Source organism: Drosophila navojoa, chromosome 3 (assembly GCF_054131105.1).
Source record: "Drosophila navojoa isolate 15081-1374.11 chromosome 3, UAZ_NAV_1.0, whole genome shotgun sequence".
In the NCBI taxonomy this organism is placed as follows: domain Eukaryota; kingdom Metazoa; phylum Arthropoda; class Insecta; order Diptera; family Drosophilidae; genus Drosophila; species Drosophila navojoa.
In genome coordinates this window covers 24,320,071-24,339,923 of record NC_142891.1, presented here as the reverse complement: position 1 = coordinate 24,339,923, position 19,853 = coordinate 24,320,071, and the positions used below count along the sequence as shown (strand labels likewise).

At 39.4% G+C, this 19,853-nt stretch overlaps 8 protein-coding genes, 1 long non-coding RNA gene and 1 other non-coding gene across 11 annotated transcripts; 6 read left to right on the top strand and 4 right to left on the bottom strand.

Moving 5' to 3' along the window:
* The first annotated feature begins 3,324 nt into the window (after nt 1-3,324).
* LOC108649423 (uncharacterized) lies at nt 3,325-6,738 on the top strand. Of its 2 annotated transcripts, XM_030385199.2 has the most exons (7): nt 3,325-3,608; nt 3,680-3,776; nt 4,441-4,615; nt 4,703-4,958; nt 5,078-5,539; nt 5,610-5,822; nt 6,091-6,738. In XM_030385199.2, exons 1-7 carry the CDS (start codon nt 3,450-3,452, stop codon nt 6,313-6,315), a joined length of 1,587 nt encoding a protein of 528 aa, XP_030241059.2. In that variant the 5' UTR covers nt 3,325-3,449; the 3' UTR covers nt 6,316-6,738. The 2 variants fall into 2 exon arrangements, with proteins under 2 accessions (XP_030241059.2, XP_030241060.2); XM_030385200.2 differs by lacking the exon at nt 4,441-4,615 and having other exon boundaries at nt 4,672-4,958.
* Nucleotides 6,486-8,059, bottom strand: LOC149091919 (uncharacterized). Its single transcript, XM_089258619.1, has one exon. It carries the CDS (start codon nt 8,015-8,017, stop codon nt 6,926-6,928), a length of 1,092 nt encoding a protein of 363 aa, XP_089114745.1. The 5' UTR covers nt 8,018-8,059; the 3' UTR covers nt 6,486-6,925.
* Nucleotides 8,060-8,506: 447 nt separating this feature from the next.
* On the top strand, nt 8,507-9,853 carry RpS2 (ribosomal protein S2). Its single transcript, XM_030385212.2, has 2 exons — nt 8,507-8,600; nt 8,999-9,853. Exon 2 carries the CDS (start codon nt 9,000-9,002, stop codon nt 9,804-9,806), a length of 807 nt encoding a protein of 268 aa, XP_030241072.1. The 5' UTR covers nt 8,507-8,600; nt 8,999; the 3' UTR covers nt 9,807-9,853.
* On the bottom strand, nt 9,854-10,882 carry Bka (FCF1 rRNA-processing protein Bka). The gene is made up of 2 exons (XM_030385231.2): nt 10,743-10,882; nt 9,854-10,677 (listed from the first exon to the last, which is right to left on the bottom strand). The coding sequence occupies exons 1-2, from the start codon at nt 10,743-10,745 to the stop codon at nt 10,078-10,080; spliced, it is 603 nt and encodes a 200-aa protein (XP_030241091.2). The 5' UTR covers nt 10,746-10,882; the 3' UTR covers nt 9,854-10,077.
* Nucleotides 10,883-10,899: 17 nt separating this feature from the next.
* On the top strand, nt 10,900-12,115 carry LOC115562964 (uncharacterized). Its single transcript, XR_016196352.1, has 5 exons — nt 10,900-10,987; nt 11,269-11,314; nt 11,478-11,582; nt 11,758-11,817; nt 12,027-12,115. It is a non-coding gene; the product is annotated as an uncharacterized LOC115562964 (long non-coding RNA).
* LOC115562996 (small nucleolar RNA Z5) lies at nt 11,075-11,191 on the top strand. The gene has a single exon (XR_003980274.1). It is a non-coding gene; the product is annotated as a small nucleolar RNA Z5 (small nucleolar RNA).
* Nucleotides 12,116-12,516: 401 nt separating the features above from the next.
* mtDNA-helicase (mitochondrial DNA helicase) lies at nt 12,517-14,657 on the top strand. The gene is made up of 3 exons (XM_089256931.1): nt 12,517-12,850; nt 12,918-13,355; nt 13,422-14,657. The coding sequence occupies exons 1-3, from the start codon at nt 12,550-12,552 to the stop codon at nt 14,540-14,542; spliced, it is 1,860 nt and encodes a 619-aa protein (XP_089113057.1). The 5' UTR covers nt 12,517-12,549; the 3' UTR covers nt 14,543-14,657.
* Nucleotides 14,560-15,121, bottom strand: LOC115562962 (cysteine-rich PDZ-binding protein). Its single transcript, XM_030385219.2, has 2 exons — nt 14,850-15,121; nt 14,560-14,793 (listed from the first exon to the last, which is right to left on the bottom strand). The coding sequence occupies exons 1-2, from the start codon at nt 15,011-15,013 to the stop codon at nt 14,664-14,666; spliced, it is 294 nt and encodes a 97-aa protein (XP_030241079.1). The 5' UTR covers nt 15,014-15,121; the 3' UTR covers nt 14,560-14,663.
* Nucleotides 15,097-15,895, top strand: LOC115562959 (putative RNA polymerase II subunit B1 CTD phosphatase RPAP2 homolog). The gene is made up of 4 exons (XM_030385215.2): nt 15,097-15,233; nt 15,299-15,410; nt 15,468-15,565; nt 15,621-15,895. Exons 1-4 carry the CDS (start codon nt 15,205-15,207, stop codon nt 15,826-15,828), a joined length of 447 nt encoding a protein of 148 aa, XP_030241075.1. The 5' UTR covers nt 15,097-15,204; the 3' UTR covers nt 15,829-15,895.
* Nucleotides 15,847-17,947, bottom strand: Fkbp59 (FK506-binding protein 59kD). The gene is made up of 8 exons (XM_030385203.2): nt 17,635-17,947; nt 17,420-17,562; nt 17,232-17,352; nt 17,028-17,166; nt 16,601-16,961; nt 16,427-16,537; nt 16,224-16,361; nt 15,847-16,160 (listed from the first exon to the last, which is right to left on the bottom strand). The coding sequence occupies exons 1-8, from the start codon at nt 17,831-17,833 to the stop codon at nt 16,047-16,049; spliced, it is 1,326 nt and encodes a 441-aa protein (XP_030241063.1). The 5' UTR covers nt 17,834-17,947; the 3' UTR covers nt 15,847-16,046.
* Between the last annotated feature and the right edge of the window lie 1,906 nt (nt 17,948-19,853).

Sequence of the window (19,853 nt, the reverse complement as noted above, 5' to 3'; positions counted from 1 at the left end):
TGTGAAAAAAGAAAAATATATATACATATATATTTATATACATATCTATGTGCATGCATCCGTATGTATTTAGTTGAGAATGTGCAGCAAAGTTTTGTAAATTTATATTCTATTCTATTCTAATGAGTCTCTTTGCTATTATGTGATTCATATTGTTGTGTACACACATAAGATTCTTTTTTGTATTTGGCCGATTTATATTTATAAATAGCCGAGCCGCTCGCCAAACGGAAATCATATTGGTCCAAATACAAATAGTTAGTCCCAAAAATTACAAAATAAATAATAGATGTGTTTCAATATCTTCCAAAAGCTGCTAAACAGCCAACGACGACGTCATATTGTGGTTGTGTAGCGGAAACGGAAGAACATAGAAGACGCACCTACGCTGTCTATATACAGAGTATAGCTGCATGCATACGAGCACATATACATACATATGTATAAATACATGCATATATGTATATATAGTTAAAGTATGCGGCACATGTGTCTGATTCGCAAATATAAATTTGTTAAAAGCAAATGCGCGTGCAAAAGAGCAAACATAAAAATAAATTAATTTCTATGCTTATTTCATATGTCAAGCATTATACACAACGCCTCTATGCTTGTGTGAGTGTGCGTATGTGTGTGTGACTAATAGCCAAGAAAACTAGCGAGCGATCTAAAAAAACGAAAAACAAAATATAAACGAAAATTACGCGAACAAACCTAAAATAAAGCAAGAGAAGAGCAATAATAACCACAAAAACAACAACAACAATTGACAACGAGCTAAAGAACAAGCGCAAAGCAACAAACCAAAAATAGACCGCGCAAAGCAGAGGCAGGCGCAGCCAGCGACGACAACGACATCAGCGTCAACGGTGCGTATACTTAACCAACAGCCGCCTCACACACTCTCTCTCTCTCTCCCTCTCTCTTTCTCATACTCACGACACACCCACCCCCTCGCTCATTGACTCATTCAAATCGTAAACAGCTGCTCGCGAAACACTAACAACACAACAACAACACAAACGAAAAAAAAAACAGCAGCAACTGTAAAGAATAACAAGACACAATCATCAATTGTTTCTGCGCCACTGTATCAGTGCGATCGTGCGTGTGTGTGTGTGTGTGTGAGTCTGTGTCTGTGTACATTTGTGTGCGGCGTGCGACGATCCAAAAAGTTAAGCGCAGAACTCACTTACTCATAGTTGTCTATAAGGCATTCATATTGCCTGACTGCAAATTATAATTAAATAAAGTAATAAAAAGTAAAGAATTTGTTGTTATTTTTTGGAATATTATTATTAGCGTATGTTATGTGCGGAGCATAATTAAACGACGCACGAAGAGCGTTGCTAAAGAAAGGAACAATTTAATGAATATAAACCCTATATCTATACGAATCCCAACGACGACGACGAAGACGAAGACTACGCGAAATCCACAACGACATTTTGTAATCTAAAGAACTTGCAAGCAAGATCGAGCGAGCGAGCAGAAAAGAGATATAGCGAAACAGCAGTAGAAGGAAAGAAGAGATAAACAATAAAGAAGAAGCTGAGCGAACAGCAACGAAACCCCAAACAAAATATTGGATCAATTTTATATTGCATTAAAAGGTAAGCATTATTATCACTAAATATCACTTCAAGAAGCCCAATATTGAACTTTAAAAATATCGAAAAAGGAAACTTGAAAATTAATCAAATAGCCGAGAAAGTGATTTTGATAAAGATAAATTGAAATTAATAAATAATATTCGGGCCTCACAAAAGAATATACAATTTATATTATGATGATAGCGAATTCAACTTAAGTTTTTACTTAGTTTACTTATGCTTACTTACTACTTAGCTTCTAGTAAAAAGTCTAAGAAAAAATCCCCCCTCTAAAGTTGTCGATAAAATAGTCGCCTTCTGCACATTCACGAACTATTTTTTATTTCTTTTATTGTGATGATGACATTTTTCTTTGTAGTTGTAGAATTGAAAAATCAGCAATTAAATATAGTATAATATATAATATCAAAATTTTTAATATGAGCATTAAGAAGAAAAAACTTTTGTTTACATTGCCCGTCTGTTCATCTCTTGTATGTATGTATATATACAGATATTTTTAATAAATAGACTTTAATCTGTATAAAAGTTAAGATTTGTATGCCCTTTGGGGCTATAAGTTTGCAGGCTCAGCACCCCCTGCTCTGCCAGAACGTAGAACGTTTTTAGAAATTGGTAATTTATCTGAAAGTTTTCGGAAAACTTTTCATCTTAAGATTAAAGATGAAATCTGTATTTCACTTTGCTTCAAAACCATAAAATTTGAGGTTTAAAATTTATTTTAAAATAGATTTTGTTTATGTTTTAAGAATCATTTTGCTCTAATAATTTAGACGGTTTGTTTAGCTGGCTGTCATAGTGTGGATTTGTTTATTATAGAGTATGTGCATTTCGGCAATACGCAAATAGCTTAAGCATACACACACACACATACATAGCCATCTTTATGGGTACTTTAAAGCGCTGAAAAATTAGACAAAAAATTGCTTAAGGCTGATGTCATTCGATTTGAAGTGCGCTCCCTGTTCGCCGTCTTGAAACCAGATGCACTCCTACGCGCAGCCGCAAAGCCGGTTAAGTGGCTGTGGATGTACCTATGAAGTACATAAATCTATATATATATTATGTCTGTGTGTGTGTGTCCGTGTATGTATATAGCTGATCGATCGATCAACAACGCAAATAGTGTTTATGCTTTTCTCTTTCTGCACTCCACTAAATAGTTTTGTCCAAGATACAAACTTGATTTTTGTTTTCAGACCCACTCAGCTATTTATTTACTATAATATGCACGCCGAGTGAATCAGACTTTAGCAGGGTGACAGAAAATCTATAAAAATAGAAGTGTTTCTCTTAATTAATTTGCTAAATGATTGCTGATTATAATCTAGATGCCAGCATGACACTTTCGGATAATTATCTATATTATATATAGTAAGATATACTTATACTGAAAATAAAATATTGTCTACAAGAAACTGAAAAAAAATTAGGGAATTTTGTTTCTAATATTTTTTTTTGTTTTATTTCAGACCACGCTAATAATTATAAAAGGAATAAATATTATTTGTCTTCAGCAGAAGGCTACGAAAGGAAATTAAGTCTAGATAACTGTATTAAAACAAAAAAACAAAAAAAAAAAACAAAAAAAAAAAAAAAAAAAAGAGAAAAGAAAACTAAGAATTGTGATATGTACAACTTTACTCAAATATTGAAAAAACATTTATAGAAAAGTTTATTTCAAGTATTGCGATCGTTTAAGAGACGGACACGCGAATAATCCAAGATAATATCAAAACTTGAACAAGAAACGTAAAATAGAAACCAAAGATTAGGGTTTTCAATTAGTTTAACATTTAAGAGAAAGCAAAAGCGGAAGCAGAAGCAGAACCAGCAATGGCCGAAAAAGTGGAAATCTCACCAGCCACATTTAATAATAATCAGCAACAGCAACAAAATGATGCTCGAAAGGTGCGCAAGTCGCCCGATTTTCAGCCCGTATTACCAGGTGTCATATCCAGAGAGCGCAGTTTTGTGCGCACCTCTAATCAACAGGTTAGCTACACAAACTACAGTTGCAGCTATAATATTTATACAGTTGCATAATCAAACATATTTGTTTGCAGAATATAAACAAACGGCGCAGCTTGGCGTTCAATGTGCCTGGAAATCAGCCTGGACAGATGCGTGGCAAGCCAGCGATGGACATATACAGACCTCCAAGTAAGTGATATCGATGGATCATATATGAATGTATAACGCCTGTAAGCTTAGCTTGCATTACATAATAATAGATATCATCGCATTTCGAATTATTATCATTTGTTAAACTGAAATTTATTACTTATATTTTTTTGTGTTTTATTATTTATATTATAACTATTTTTTTTTTTAATTTCAATACAATACTCAGTCATTTCTTCGCACTCTTTTCTCATCTTTGATTTTCCCGCCAATTTAAATTTGCAGTGTTGATAAACGTCAAGTTTGCTATCGGTCACTCAACCGTTTTAATTTAAATGAGAGTAGACCGACCAAGCTTTCCTTTAATAAAATATTTTTAGGACAAGTAGTTATATACTTTCAAAATGAATATACAAACTATTTCAACTCTGCTAATTTATTGTAACAAGATGCTTCAAAAGCTTTTAAGGCTACTTTAACGTCATCTTTGCGTTTCACACAACCCAAATGCCATAACAACAATATTTATTTTTGTCTATGTTTTCTCTCTTCTTCTTTTCATATATATCTATCTCACAAATAAATCTACCTCCCCTCCCTCCTCGTCCTCCTCCTCCTCCTAAAAAAAATCAAAAACAAACAAAAATCTCATCACATAACTGTAATTATGTTTATTCAATGAACAATGTTTTACGTTGTCAAGATGTACGCGGCGATTTAGCCAGCGATGGTGGTGCCAATGGTGCTGGTGGTGGTGTTGGTGGTGGCGGTGGTAGTGGTGCTGGTGTCTCGAACAAACTGAACGTAAATGCCCAGGAGTTCACAATGACGACCAACTCACGTGCGACGCCACCGGCTGAGGCACTTAACAATAATCGGTAACGCCAACACAATTTTAATGCCAAGCTTTATCCCTCTTGCCGTCTTCTTGCAGAGCTAAACCACAATCTACAACATTCTTCCAGTTCGTCCCTCATCTTTCCCATGGCTGGCGGACCGAGTCTCCTGCAGCAGCAGCAGCAGCAGCAACAACAATATGCAACAGCTGCCAACAATGCGATCCTAAATAGGCGCCAAGCGGGTCTCTCACTGGGCAACATGCCGGCCATGAACAGCCTCAAGGGTGGCCACCATCGTTCCATCTTGGTCACGCATCCGATCAGTCCCATGGGCGGACAGATTCCGCTCATGAATTCGCCATCCAGTGGCAACATACTGCATGTAAATATAAATTATTATCAAAGCGGATTTAATTCGAATACAAACGAACATATATTTAGCTTGGTTAGAAATTCTCCTTGTTCCTCTTTTAATTCGTACACAATTCTCTCTTCGTGTAGTCGGCAAACCGAGTAAAATTTGCTCCGGAGCCCAGAGCTCAGAAGTCGGGACAGCAAACTCAGTACTACAACAATGTACATCAAGCGTATCAAATAAATGGCATGGATCCCTATCTAAATGGCACTGCGCTGCAGCGCTCCAAGTCGCTGTCGTCGGCTGATGCACTGACTCGTGGCATGGCGGGCTTGGGCTTGGGCCTGGGCAACGAGGTGGCCGACATTGGACAATTTACGCCTGAAATACAGCAGCTTATCGAAACGGCTCTGGAGGATCCAAACAAATTGAATTCACGCTGCCTTATGGAGCTCACTTCGCAGTTTATAAAACGCGCCGTTGAGAGTCGACGATTCGCTTTGCCGATCTCACGGCTCTGCTTGAATATTATTGCCAAGGAGCAGAAGGAGACTTTTCTGGAGGCGTTGCTCAACACGTGCCGTCAGTGGTATCAGGAGCGCGAAAAGGTAAGCAATCCTATTGAATTTTCCAGTGCAACTGCAACTGCAAACTCATTTTCATTACTCTCTCCAACAGCTACTGTTTGCCATCCAAGGCATGAAGTCGCCGTCGCGGGTTCGTTTTACGGCTTTCATGGCATTTCTTACGGAAATGTTTTGCCAGCTGAAACGCCGCCAGCTCCAGTTGCGCACCCACAGCGAAGGTACGCCACCACCCTTAGTGCTGCTCAGTTTGCTCTCCAAATGCTGTGAGGATTGTGTGCGACCTCCTGTGCGTTCGCTGTCCGAGGTAAACGCTCCAATATGTTCGATAACAATGAACTAATTCAGTAACCAGTGATCGATTCAGATCAGTTGGTCGTGAACGAAGTTCCTTGCTCAGTTATCGAATCGTTCATGAACAATTTGTTAAATGATCTATTGAGCAGCTTAGGAATCGTTAATTTGAGTTGCGCAAATTAAATATAACAATTCTGCTGCTGAATTGGATTACAAATCGTAAATGAACGTATCAAATTAAACTAAAACCTACAGATTAAAACTTTTTTATTTTGTAGATTGAGTCCTTATTCTATGTGCTGACCTGCATTGGCCAGGATATGGAGCAGCAGCTGCCGCAGCAGTTGGAGCAACTGATGTCCGTGGTGCGCGATGCGTTCCTCAATGCCGGCGATGCTGCGGCTGCCATACGGCGCACCCTGTTGCAGTTGATCGAGCTGAAGGCTTCGCATTGGCAGCTGCCCGGAAACTCGGTGCTCTATTATACCCACACCAATACTTAGTTGGACAAAAGATTGGGAATCGGGCGCAATTTGCAATTGCAATATGTAAACAGACATTATTATTGTGGTCGAATTGCATTTAGGCCCAGTCCTCGTGCAACACGCAACTATTTATCGTACTACAGCAGTACAGCATAGTCCATAAGCAATATTTATTTGTGAAACCGTAGCTAGATGACTAACCCAGGCATTATAATTATATAGTATACGCATATTTATGCAGCTCTCAACTCTTAGGCCGGCAACCGGAAACGGTAATAGTTGACCAAGCTCATTTAACCTTAAACCATCCAGCCCCTCCCCTTCCCATGTCAACCAACCTCTAGTAGAATACTTCATTCTGCTTATATAAGGCTCAATTTATACTATGTGAAATCCATATTATTTATGTGTAATAAACACTACGCTAGTCAAAAACAAAAACTTTTAAAACGTATGAAAAATAAGTAAGTATATTTAAGAAACACAGATTTTCTATAAAAATATAGAAATATGAATGAATATTTGATTGATTATGAGTAACACCTCGTATTTGAGGATCTACTGTGAGATAGAACTGTTGATCAGGCGCTGCAGCTGGACCAAGTCCTGTTGCTTCATCGTGTTCAACCTAATCCCAAACTGATCCCAACAAGGAATCATCATTGTCATCATCATCATCATCATCATGATCGTCGTAGGACAATGCTTGTAATCCTCGTGCTAGGGTAGATGTATCCGATGTATAGCCATCTAGTTCGGTCTCAGAAGTTTCGATATGCTGTTCATTGGTCATCCTACCAAAAGCCAAGTCTGATTTATAGACCCTAACGACCACCGAACTGAAGCCGAAATTGAGTTCGCCGTTAGCAGCCTCTAAAGGTTCCAGTGATTCCTTGTTCAACACCAGAACCACCTGATTCGCGGCTCCTTCGTTCGCCTCCACCTTGACCACTTTCCAATCGTGAGTTGGCAGCTGCGGATTGCATAGTTGAAGCATTTTTAGAATACGTTCGGGCTCCTTTATCGTCGCAGGTATCCAGACTCGAGCTCGCGGCCTACTCGGCACCTCACTCCAATCGACAGCAACCAGCTGAGCTCCAGGATAGACCTCACCAACGCTTGCAACCGCCTTCTTGTATAGCTCCACAGATCGTGGGCTATCGCACGATATGATTTTCACGTTGCCTTGATACCAGCCGACATCCTTGCAGCTAGGTGGTGGGCCCGAATCGGACTCGACGAGCAGCTCAAAGCACTTATCTGCTAAGGCAGCTTCGATCCATTTCCAACATCGTCTCGGAATTCTGCCTTCTGCGTTGCCCCGGTCCAATACGCCGATTAGTATGCTATTCTTGGCGATATCAGCGAGGGATTTGGTTGGCAGCAGCTTGGCTTGTTTAACAGCCGGTCCTGACACCTCTTGTGAATGCTGTCGCTTTGTCTTCTGCGTTTCCTGGCCAAAATTCGGAAACACCGTATTCGCCCATTCAAGTTTCTTCAGCCAGGCAGCCGATGGGTTGGTTATATTGCTAGTCCTTTGATGCTTTAATATACTGCTAGCTTTTCTCTTCTCTTCGTACGTATATCTTATAGTGTGATCGGAATTTCGCCACCGCTCATTAATAAATTCACCTTTCTTTTGTCTCATGGTACCACAATTTACTTCGAGTTTACTAAAAGGCAATTTACCGCTGGGATTTTTCAGAGTATCCGACTGCATATTATTATGAACTTTATTAATTATTAAAATGAGTTTAGTTTACACTATTTATCTTTTTTGTAAAATTTTTTATATTATTTATATTATTATATGATGCTGAGTTTCTCAGACTTTCAGTTTTAAAATGTCCACTCAAACTGTAAGGCGTAATAAAGAACGCAGAGAGACGTACTCTTGTTTATTTTATAAACTTGCTGAGTGTGCAGATCCCATTTCACATTAAACGACGCAGACGCAAAGGCAAACACATTCTACCCAGGCGCATAGAACTGAAAACACATACACATAAGTCGCATCAGGCAATTGGCTTTAAACTTAAACTTTAGTCATTATTACAAAAGCATATGTATACAAATGCATGGCAAATATATCATAATTCTATGAATTGGTAAAATTGAAGTTTTAAAAAACGAAATATGAATTTGAAAGTAACGAGCTGCGTGAACGAGTAAGCATCGATGGACCTTCTGTATAAGATGTATCGATTAATTGCAAACCTATCGATGGTCTCGTAGTGGCTGCAATGGCAATATCTCGTTCATTTGGTTTTTGTCTTCACCCCATAAAGTTGATACAACTACAAGTAAGTCAATATACAAATTTAATGCTTAAAATATGTTGAAACATTTTCAAGAATTAAAATTTAAAAATTATTCTATCATAATTTAAACTGTTAAATGTTCTATAAGTCATAAAATGAACTAGAAAGCAATTAAATAGCATTGCTGGAAGTACGCTTTACCACGTGTTTTTTTTTAAATGGCGTCGGTGCAAACGCATTTCTAGAATTAAAAATGTTTTGAAGTGCTTAAATGATGATTATCTTAATTACCTTTTGCGGTTTCCACCAGAAAGCGTTAATTCGCTTAAAGATGGTCTTAGGTGTCTGATTCAAGCACTCGAAACTAAAAATCGATTTTATGCGTTCGTCGTCCCTAACCTAAAATATACTAATCATGTTTATTTTGTATGGAATTGCAGAATGGCGGACGCAGCTCCAGCCCGTAGTGGATTCCGAGGTGGATTTGGCTCTCGCGGTGGTCGTGGTGGACGTGGTCGTGGTCGTGGACGCGGCGCACGCGGTCGTGGTGGCAAGGAAGACTCCAAGGAATGGGTTCCCGTGACCAAGCTAGGTCGCCTGGTGCGTGAAGGCAAGATCAAGTCTTTGGAGGAGATCTACCTGTACTCGCTTCCCATTAAAGAGTTTGAGATCATCGATTTCTTCCTGGGCTCATCGCTGCGCGACGAGGTCCTCAAGATCATGCCCGTCCAGAAGCAGACGCGTGCTGGTCAGCGCACCCGTTTCAAGGCCTTTGTTGCCATTGGCGACAACAACGGCCACATTGGTCTGGGTGTTAAGTGCAGCAAGGAAGTTGCAACCGCTATCCGTGGTGCCATCATCCTTGCCAAGCTCTCCGTTGTTCCCGTACGCCGTGGCTACTGGGGCAACAAGATCGGCAAGCCCCATACAGTGCCCTGCAAAGTTACTGGCAAGTGCGGCTCCGTTTCGGTGCGTTTGATCCCAGCGCCCCGTGGTACTGGCATTGTGTCGGCTCCTGTGCCCAAGAAGCTGTTGACCATGGCTGGTATCGAGGATTGCTACACCTCCGCCCGTGGCTCCACTGGTACCCTGGGTAACTTCGCCAAGGCTACCTACGCTGCCATTGCCAAGACATACGCTTACCTGACTCCAGACTTGTGGAAGGAAATGCCTCTGGGCGCCACTCCCTACCAGGCATACTCAGACTTCCTGTCTAAGCCAACGGCACGCTTGCACGCTGACGCCTAAGGTCATTGCGAACCAGAGTTTTTGAATAAACGAAAACATTCACACAATTTGCAATTTTTGTTATATTTTTGGGTTGGTCACGAATTCGCCTGCGAAGACTGGACTATGATGCTTTAATAGAGTTTGGAATTAGTGAACATGAAGATTCACATATGTGTGTGCAGTATGTGTATTTTCTTCGTATATTAGAATATGTGGGTTTTCTTAGAGCTTAACATATATTTATTTAAGTCAGTACAAAAGTATATTGTACACTTAATCTTAGTCTAAATTACGCCTTCACGCCGTACGCTTCGGGCATACGCTCAATGGCGTACTTGTGTGCGGCGACATACATGATGGGCACTCCTGGTATCTTGCGTATGCGATTCTTCAAGTCCTTGTCATTTGTGGCCACAATATAACACTTGTGCTGCCGCACTCGCTCCACTATGCAGTCGTCGGCGTAAGTGCCTTTATGCAGGCAAGGTAAGCGCTCGAACCGGGGATCCGATATAATTCTCAGAGCTAGTTTGTATTTGTTTCCCAGCTTTTCCAACTCGGCGCGTACGCAGTCGGATATATACGGTATGCATTTGGCATATAGACAATCCATCATGCACTGCACTATATCCAGTTTGTTCTTAATGCTAAAATTGATGAAATTCGTGTCGAGCACGATGTGATATGGTGGCCCCAGCTGTGTATTGTACTGGAAGAAGAGGGCCGAGCTCTGCTGAGTGGCTTCATGCACTTTTATCTCATGAGGATCAGCTTTTTTCTTCCGTGTTTGACGCACTTGCTCTTTAATTCGAGAATCGGTTGGCTTCATCAGCCGCTTTAGTTGCGCATTTCGTTGCTTCTGAATTTTTTTTGTCTTCTTTTGCTTTCCCTGAGTGTTTAAAGTGACAGTACATTTAATGGAGATCAATTCAGTTTACATGCCGTAATATTTACCATTATATATCTGTAGTAGCTAAATAAACGGTAAACTAAAATAGAGTATAATCGCACGTGTTTATTATTTGTTGTTTTAGCGCTCAGCTGTTTAACAAGAGTTGCAATCGATTTGAGGTTCAACTCCAAAGCATTATTGCATGTAAATAATATCGATAGGCAACATCGATAGTGAGATCAGAATTTTCTTGGTTAGGCCACGTGCTTCTGTCTTTCATTTGCGTTGAAAACTTTGTGGAAAGATGGTGAGTTTTGTTAAGAAGGTTTATTAAAAGTGGAAAATATAAATATATAAATATATATAGATATAAATATATATAGATATATTCTGCCTCAAATGATGAGACTGATGACGAGACTGAAGGGACATTTTCTCGATTTTACGTTGTATTTTTCAATGTAATATCGTACAATACTTGTTCATTTAAAGATGAATCGGCAATCTGATGGCACACTTTCATTAAATGTGATTTATGCATAGTCTAAATTTGAAAACTAATGAAATTTAAATTTAATTGTATTGCAGGGTTGAAAACATAATCTTCCTATAATGAAAATACATAATGTGAAAGGTAAGAATTAGTTTGGGTATGTTTTAATAAAACCATGATGAACATATACACAGACCTGTACTGAGTAAGACTCATGTGGAACTCGTTGTAAACTGACATTAAAAAGAGTCTAAATGAAGTTAATTTGTATATTTTTAATAACATATTTTAATGTAATTTTCAGGCACGTTGACTTGAAAGAGCTCGTGGACAGCCAAAACAAGATGGCGACATGTCAGGCAAGCTTCCATTTTATTGGATATGAAATGCACAGACAGTTGCGGACATGGTAAGCATTCGACCAAATCTAGATTTTTCCAAGAAAGTGATGATCTTAAACACAGACCTGTTCTGAGTTAAGCCATGTAGATTTGTATTTATTAAGCTGATATCTATAAAGTAATTAAAAGTGATTGTCTTTTAGCAATTTATATTAAATATGTTTAAAATTGTTCTATTTGCAGATTTTATGACCTAAGTGAGGTTATATTGAAGACCAATAAGTTTACTTGGCTTGATGCAAGGTAAATATCCAAAGCTTTTAAATCCACGTGTTTTATATTTATACAAAAATTCAACAAAATGATGATTATTTCAATTACCTTTTGCGGTTTCCACCAGAAAGCATTTGCTTAAAGATGGCCTTAGGCGTCTGATTCAATCCTTTTATATCAATATTGTATTTATGTAGACATTACCATTCTAATGCCAATCTTTGTTTTTTTAATTTCAGAAATTTGCGCCAGGGTAGAAAAGGGCCTATATATTGTATTGCTAATACAAATAATTGTCTTAATAAAATGATATTAACAATTATAATAATTGTGTCTTTTCTTTAATGTAAAATTCCTTTATGTACAAATTAAGCTGGGTTCAATGTTCCGGAATGATCGATCGCCTACGTACGTAGTTTTATAAATTCACACATTTGCGTTTGGTTTTTGGGATAGATCACATTGCGATGTATGCGTGTTTAATATACAATCTCTAGTTAGTGGTACAATGTAGGTATATAGCTACGATCATAAAAGTAGTGCGACTCCCCTAATGAACAAAGCTTGGTGACTTGCCGACTTAGTGACTAAATATTAGCAGGTTAATTAATATTTATTATTTTACCGTAGCTGTGTGTTAGTGGAACTATTATGTAAATTAAAAAAAGGCGTTTATATAATTGAATTGGGCGCCATTCAACAAAACAAATTGTATTAGAGACCACCCTGTATTGAAACAGCGCACACGAGTTACCCTGTGCCATGAGACTCGCTGGTTTAGTTAAATCACTGCGGCTGTTGCGCGTTAATAAATCTCATTGCCTGCTTACGGAACAGCATTGTGCAACTAAAACTGAACAAGAGGAATATGCTTTCAATACCAAAGAGTATTTAGATTTTAAGAAACAACTGCGACAGCTAAACGTTTACAATCGAGATGGACACACGTGCCTGCAAGTCGATTGCCGGCTATGCGAACGTTTGCCGGCTGCTGCAAAAGCAACAACAACAGCCGCGGCGTCTCGCTCACAGGGTCCATTGGCTTATGTAAACAAAAGAACCGGTAGGTTGAAAGACAATGCAGTGATGCATATAAATATGTATGCCTAATAATTTTATTATTTTTGAAGGCGCCTTCATTTGCCCAAACTGTGATATAAAAGTTTCCCTTGCGCACGCCTTGGCGGCTTATCAGACAGTAGCGCCACCTGGGTTTCGGCGCCTGCCTGAAAAGTCGTTAGAATATGCTACGCGCTTTCCGAATCTGACAAGCGTCACAGCCGAGGCTTGCGAAGCTCTTGGCCTGAAGGGTCTAAAGGAGGCGCAACTGAATGCCATTGGAGCGCTGTTTGAGCCCGAGCAAAAGTTGCTGCACTTCAGGTTGCGCAATGCGTCGCATAAGATAGTCGGCGAGAAGGTTCTCCATCTGGGCGATCGCCGCGAAGAGACGTTTCAGTGCAGCTCCAGTTCGGGTCTGCTAATACACGGCAGCGGAAACAAGACTAAAGCCGTGCTCGTTAGCAATCTCCTGGACTTTATTGTGTTGGCCACACAGAACATCGAGACTCGTGCGTGTTACTGACCTAACCAATCAATTGTTGAATTCACTTCTAATAGATCCTTATACCTCTCAGACAGCATCATCTGCTTGCCGTATGCCATGCAGCAGCTGCCGCAGGAGTGCTTGCCTGGACTGGAGCGCTTCAAGGAGTTGGTCTTCTGGCTGCACTACGATGCCACGCCTAGTTGGGATGCGGCGAGCGCTTTTGCCCAGAAGATGGATGAGAAACGTTGCCTCTTAATACGACCCACGGAAACAGAGCCAGCGCCGCATGTGGCTCTGAAACGGCGCCTCAACATTCGCCACATTTTAGCCAAAGCGACGCCGGTGCGCCACAAGGCGATCACTACATTTAATGCCCTGCGCAACGATATTCTCAGTGAGCTGCAGAACATCGAGAAGGTGAATGGCGTTAAGTGGAAACGCTTTCCGGTGCTCAACAAGCTGCTCAAGGGACATCGCAAGGGCGAGCTCACTATATTGACTGGGCCAACGGGCAGCGGCAAGACGACGTTCACCAGCGAATATTCTCTGGATCTGGCCATGCAGGGCGTGAGCACACTCTGGGGGTCCTTCGAGATACGCAATACACGCCTGGCTGCAACTTTGTTGCGTCAATTTGTGGGCTATCCTCTTGATGATAAGCTACAGGAGTTTGATCATTGGGCCACAGAGTTTGAGCGTTTGCCGCTCTACTTTATGACCTTTCATGGCCAGCAGCCGCTCAAGCCAGTGCTAGAGGCGATTGAGCATGCCCAATACGTGCACGACATTTCCCACGTGATCATTGATAATTTACAGTTTATGATGGGCGTTTCGTCGTACCGCGGCGACAAGTTTTGGGAACAGGATTCGATTATAGCGGCGTTTCGTGGTTTTGCCACTAAACATAATGTGCACGTAACGCTGGTCATGCATCCACGCAAAGAACGGCAGGAGGATGAGCTGACAACGAGCTCGGTCTTCGGCACCGCAAAGGCCACCCAGGAAGCGGACAATGTCCTAATCATACAGGACAAGCGGCTGACCGCAGTGCGAGGCAAAAAGTATCTACAAGTGGCCAAAAATCGCTACAGCGGCGATTTGGGAATAATGCCAATGGAATTCGACAAGGATGCGCTGAGCTACTCCAGTTCTGTGCAGAGCGCCAAGCGGCGACGGGAACGCGAAAAGACATCACCAAACGAAAGTTGACCTCAGTTACAAATATGCTTAAGCTACTTAACTATTTTATTGTATACCATAGGCTATGCTAAATCGTTGAAATATCTGTTAACGCACATTATTTACATAAAATGTATTTCAGAAATCGTCTTCATGTCGCACTCTGCTTGTAATTTTTCGTATTTAGAATTTTCTTGCCGCACATTGCACAAATTGCCTTTTTATAGGCACACGCCTGGCAATAGTGCGCACCCACTTGATGCACCTTCTGTCTGCATATGCTGCAAGCAGAAAATAATTGTTATTACCTTATTATTTATACGATTTGTAGGCTTACCGGCAAGGCGCTAAGGTATTGCCTAGAGGATTGAAGCGCTCCTTGGAAGAGGATAACGCTTTGTTTTCATTGATTTTGCGACCACCGGCCGCTGCATTGCTAGTTCGCCAGGGATTCGGCGCCGAGACTTTGGACAATTTTGACTCACATTTATCGCAAACCATTTGAATGAATTCGAATATTATTTGTGGATACCGCTATATATTATTGTCCAATTTTTTTGTTGATGTTGATGTTTAGATATGAACATTCACAGACACAAGTTATCGATTACACTTATTTGGAACTATTCTAACGAAAATCGTAAACCAGCTGCTATCGAATATCGATATCGGATGTGCAAAACCGAAAGAACATGAGCACAGCAAATAATCAACAATTGCGGTAATTTCTATATTTTTGTAATGCCTTCAAACGTTATAAATACATTCTTTATTTTTATTTTTTAGGGAGCAACTAATAGCAGCTGTGGTTAAAAAACGAGCAGCACTGGCTAGAGCTCATCAGATAGTTGTCACACTTCTGGAACAACAAGTTGACGAACAGACTTTTCTAACTCTGGTAAATATTTATGAAAATAATGCTAGCTAAATCTATACATGAATTGACTTTATACAGCTATCACAAATCGGTCCAGAAAACTATGCGGATGTGGTCGAGGAAAGACACATAAACAAACTGTGCGGATATCCACTCTGCGATGTTGCTGTGGAAAAGTAAGCATAAAAAGCAATCTTTAATTTGGATACTAATATCCTACCTATGTTTCAGAGTTCCTACTAAACAATATCAAATCTGCGCTGTCCGTAATAAAGTGTACGACATAACTGAGCGTAAAAAGTTCTGCTCCGGCTACTGCTTCAAAGCATCAGAATACATCAAATCCCAGGTGCCGACTTCGCCGCTTTGGCTGCGCGACAAGGAAAAGAAACCAGATTTTAAGTTGTTGCCGCGAGAAAATTTGAATCGCACCCAATAGATAAAATCTGTGATAATATTTTCAATGCTATATATAATCGTATTTATTAAACATCTAAGAATCACTAGACGTATTTTTTCATGACAATTTCAATTTCATAATTTGGGGCATCGAAGCGTTCAGACAGTGTTTTAGTAGTTAATAATAATGATAAATGTATGTATTATAAAGAATAGTGCATTGAGATGCAAAGTGTGTATCGCTTTATGTTTTTAAATTTAAATCATAATAACATTCTCCCGCTCCAAAGTTAAATCAGCTTCTCGTTTTGCATCCTCCTCCGACCATTCACCACACTTGTCCAGCACATCTGTTTCGCGTGGTGGCTCCGTCTGTTGAAGCATTAATAATAATAGTTTTCATTTTCATATTCTTCAGTCATCAGAGTACTCTACCTCGTTGCTGTTAGCCGCCAATTTGGTAAACATATTTGCGTACAACTTCTTCTCTTTATCCTTGTTTTGCTTTATCTTTTGCTTACAAATAACAACATGATTAGCAGCAGCCTTGTTACCAGGCTCCAATTGTATAACCTGCAATTCGTTGCAAACAGTTAAGTGCCCATCCTTTAGTCTACAAATTTCTAATTTAAGCTTACTTTCTGAAAATCTGCCAATGCATCTTCAAGTTCATTTATAATCAAGTTGCACTGTCCGCGCCGATATAGAGCCTTAACATTGTTCTCATCCAGCTCCAGTACAGCATTACACTACAGAAATGAAAATGGTTATATATTGACTTTTATATACATTCAGTCATAATCGATAGGTACCTCTGTCTTGGCCTCGAAGTGATCGTTGCACTTCTGATGGCAAAGTGCGATGTTGCTGTGTGTGGCCACTTTAAGTGCCTTGACCTCATCGCTGCTGTTGTCCTTGATGCTGGGCAGCAGATTTTTGCATTTATTGTACATCTTAATGGCCAGCTCATAGTTCTCTTTTTTGAAATAGTTGGTGCCCTTTTCCTTGTATACTTTAGCCTCTGCCACGCGCTCGCTGTCGCTCAACTTCCATTCCTCCAGGCCCTTGCCGCAATCAATTAGCTTCACTGTATACTCAACAACTGAGTTTGGTGGTATATTAAAGGCGTCGTTGCCCTTGGCACCGAATGCATATTTTGGTTGGATTTTGATTCTGTTAAAAGTTTGACAAAACAGATGAGTATTAGCAATACAAATTATTATAGTTATAATTAATTACTTGGATGTTTCGCCAACATTCATTTTCTCTAGAGCAAGTTCAACTCCTTCGATTATGCCAATGGCACTGCCTTCGCCATAATCAAATTCCACGTCACGTTCCTCGAACACACGACCATCGAAGCTTCCAGAAATGTGAGCTACAATTTGGAAAACGCAAATTTGTAAATGATTTAACCACAACATGGCGATAACAGGAACCAACCTTTAACAAATGCTCCGTCACTGGGTGTTCGCTTTTTGTCGCTTTGCTCGAGAATTGTACGCTCAATGCTGCCATCTTGATTTGGACTGAGATCTTCCCCTTTCCAGCCCAACATTTCCAGCTGCAAGCGAACAAATTGGATATAAATTATATTATTCAATCGAATTGATTCTTTACACTTGAAATACCTCAAATATAAGCGTCGAGTCTGGTGGAATGCTTGGCGGGCTGCCAGCAGCCCCGTAAGCGTAGTTCGGAGCACATGTTAGAAAACAGCGTTCGCCCAGCTTCATGGTGGCGACACCCATGTCAAAGGCCTTGATGACGCGTCCTTCGGTAAGCCAAAGAAGTCAATGAGTAATGCTGAACGAAAAAATCGCTCATCCTTGCACTTTGATCTTACCTTTTCCCAATTCAAATTCGAATGGCTCATTGCGACCCACGCTAGAATCAAACTCGGTGCCGTCAACAAGTCTGCCGGTATAGTGAAGTGAAACCTTGCAGCCGGTGTAAGGCGTCTCGTCGCCAGTGCCCTCTTTAAGTATTTCCTTGAGTACACCTCCGTCGCCAGACAGGTCGATTTTCTTTGTTTCTTCCGACATCTTTTAAGTTATAGTTTTGACTCTCTGAACAATACTAACCTGATATGTGCTTACAAACTTCTCGAAAAAGCATCAAAAAGTTGAGCTATCGATGATACAGCTACTATTTACTTACGCGATAGGCCGATACTATTTTGCCGATAGCTCTATTCATTGTGTTTGGCAGCATCAGTGGCAGCACTGATAAGAGCTCATTTTATCGTCTTATTGAAATTTTGAAAAATATATGAACAGACTTAGATCCGTTGGTAATTTACTGATTTTATTTTTAAATTTATTTATAATTTTAATTTAAAAATTAATTAAATTATAAAGAACATTTTTAAATTGGCTTATCTCAGTTTCTTCAAATAGTTTAAATGCCCAAGACAACTACAAAGAAAACGGGCAGTTCAAAATTTAAAAGACGAGAATTGTAATTATAAAAATATTTTACCCATTAATATGAGTCTGAAAAAACAGCCGACCAAATACGAAATTGTGGTGACTTAAGTACATAAATATTTTTGCGTTGTAAAAGTTTATTCTAGTTGTCCTTTTCAAATCTTATCGATTATTGAGTCAATTTGGCTAATTCAAAGTTTTGTATATGCTTAAAAGTAAATTTGGTAGATTTTCGATCAAGTATTTTCAGTAAAATAAGACTTCAATGTACTACATTAATTAGTGATTAGAAATGCTTATAAATGGTGTATGTGATAATCACCTGAGCGGCTTGTAAACTCCGATACAAACCCCATACCATATGCATTTTTCTCGCAGCTCTCACATGTGTAGTTCAATGTTCGCGATCAGTTGATATCGCCGTCAGTTGAATTTTGTAGCCCGCGCGAAGCGAAGCTCGTCGAGTGAAATAGAGAGAGTGAGATAGGGCGACTTTAAACCGCTGAGCGGTGCACTCATCTTATTTAATTTAATTGACGCCTGTTGCTGTTTTGTTGTGCTTTTTGGTGGTGTGTTTCACTTCACTTGTAAATCAATTATAATTAACAAAATAAATATACTGAGTGCTCAAATAGGGCCAAGATTACTGCCAACAAAAACACACGTTCGACAAAATTTGTAAAATTACTAAAATATAAGTGAAAATAATATAAAATAAATATACACACACACAAACGAAATCATACATTTGTGATGGGTGAAACATGTTTATAAAGTATTTAGAGTATTTACATTTGATTATAAACATTTCCAATAAAACTATTAGTTGAATTTGATTGTTTCTAATATAGATTTATAAATGTATATGTATATGTATGTGCATATGTGTGCACCTGGGTCCGTGCGTTTGGCAGTGCGTGCATAAAGATAAAGTTAATATTCGATATTTGTATTTCGGGCTTGTTTTCGCTGTTTTTGTTCTTGTTGTCACTTAGCTGGTTTGACTGTTCGTTCGTCGACAGTCTTGTTCCTCCACTTGGCCTTTTTATCGTTACGCGTTCGCGTATTTAATTTGTGTTTAAATATTTATTGTCGGCGTGTTCGCTTTATAATTGCAAAAATAAAAATCGAAATCAACAAGACTCAGATCTGCTCTTGCTGAATCTAAAGATAATAATACATACATACATACATATGTATTTAAATTAAACACATACAAGATGTTAGCAAATAGTCGTTGACATTGAATGCATAGAGTGCCAGAGCCATGTTGCACAGTGCTTTTTTTTTTTTTCATTCATCGTCGAAAAGCTTAGCTCCGTTCGGTGGCTCAGTAGTCGAAAAAGCAAGCGAAAGTTTCAACGAGGCATTCACAGATCGTCATTGTATTAACAAGTGTGCCGTATTCACACAGTGTGACAAGCCATGTGAATACTGTGCATAAATGGAGTTACATTTTAAATTCACTCGAAGAAAAATAGAATGCAATTAATTAGCTGACTACACATTCATACATATGTATATGCTTAATAAGCGATAAAATTCAAATACAGTTTGCTTTAATAATCTAATATTGATATAAATATTAGAAGCTTTGCTTAAATTCATTCAATGTTTGCAAAGTATGTCAAATGGT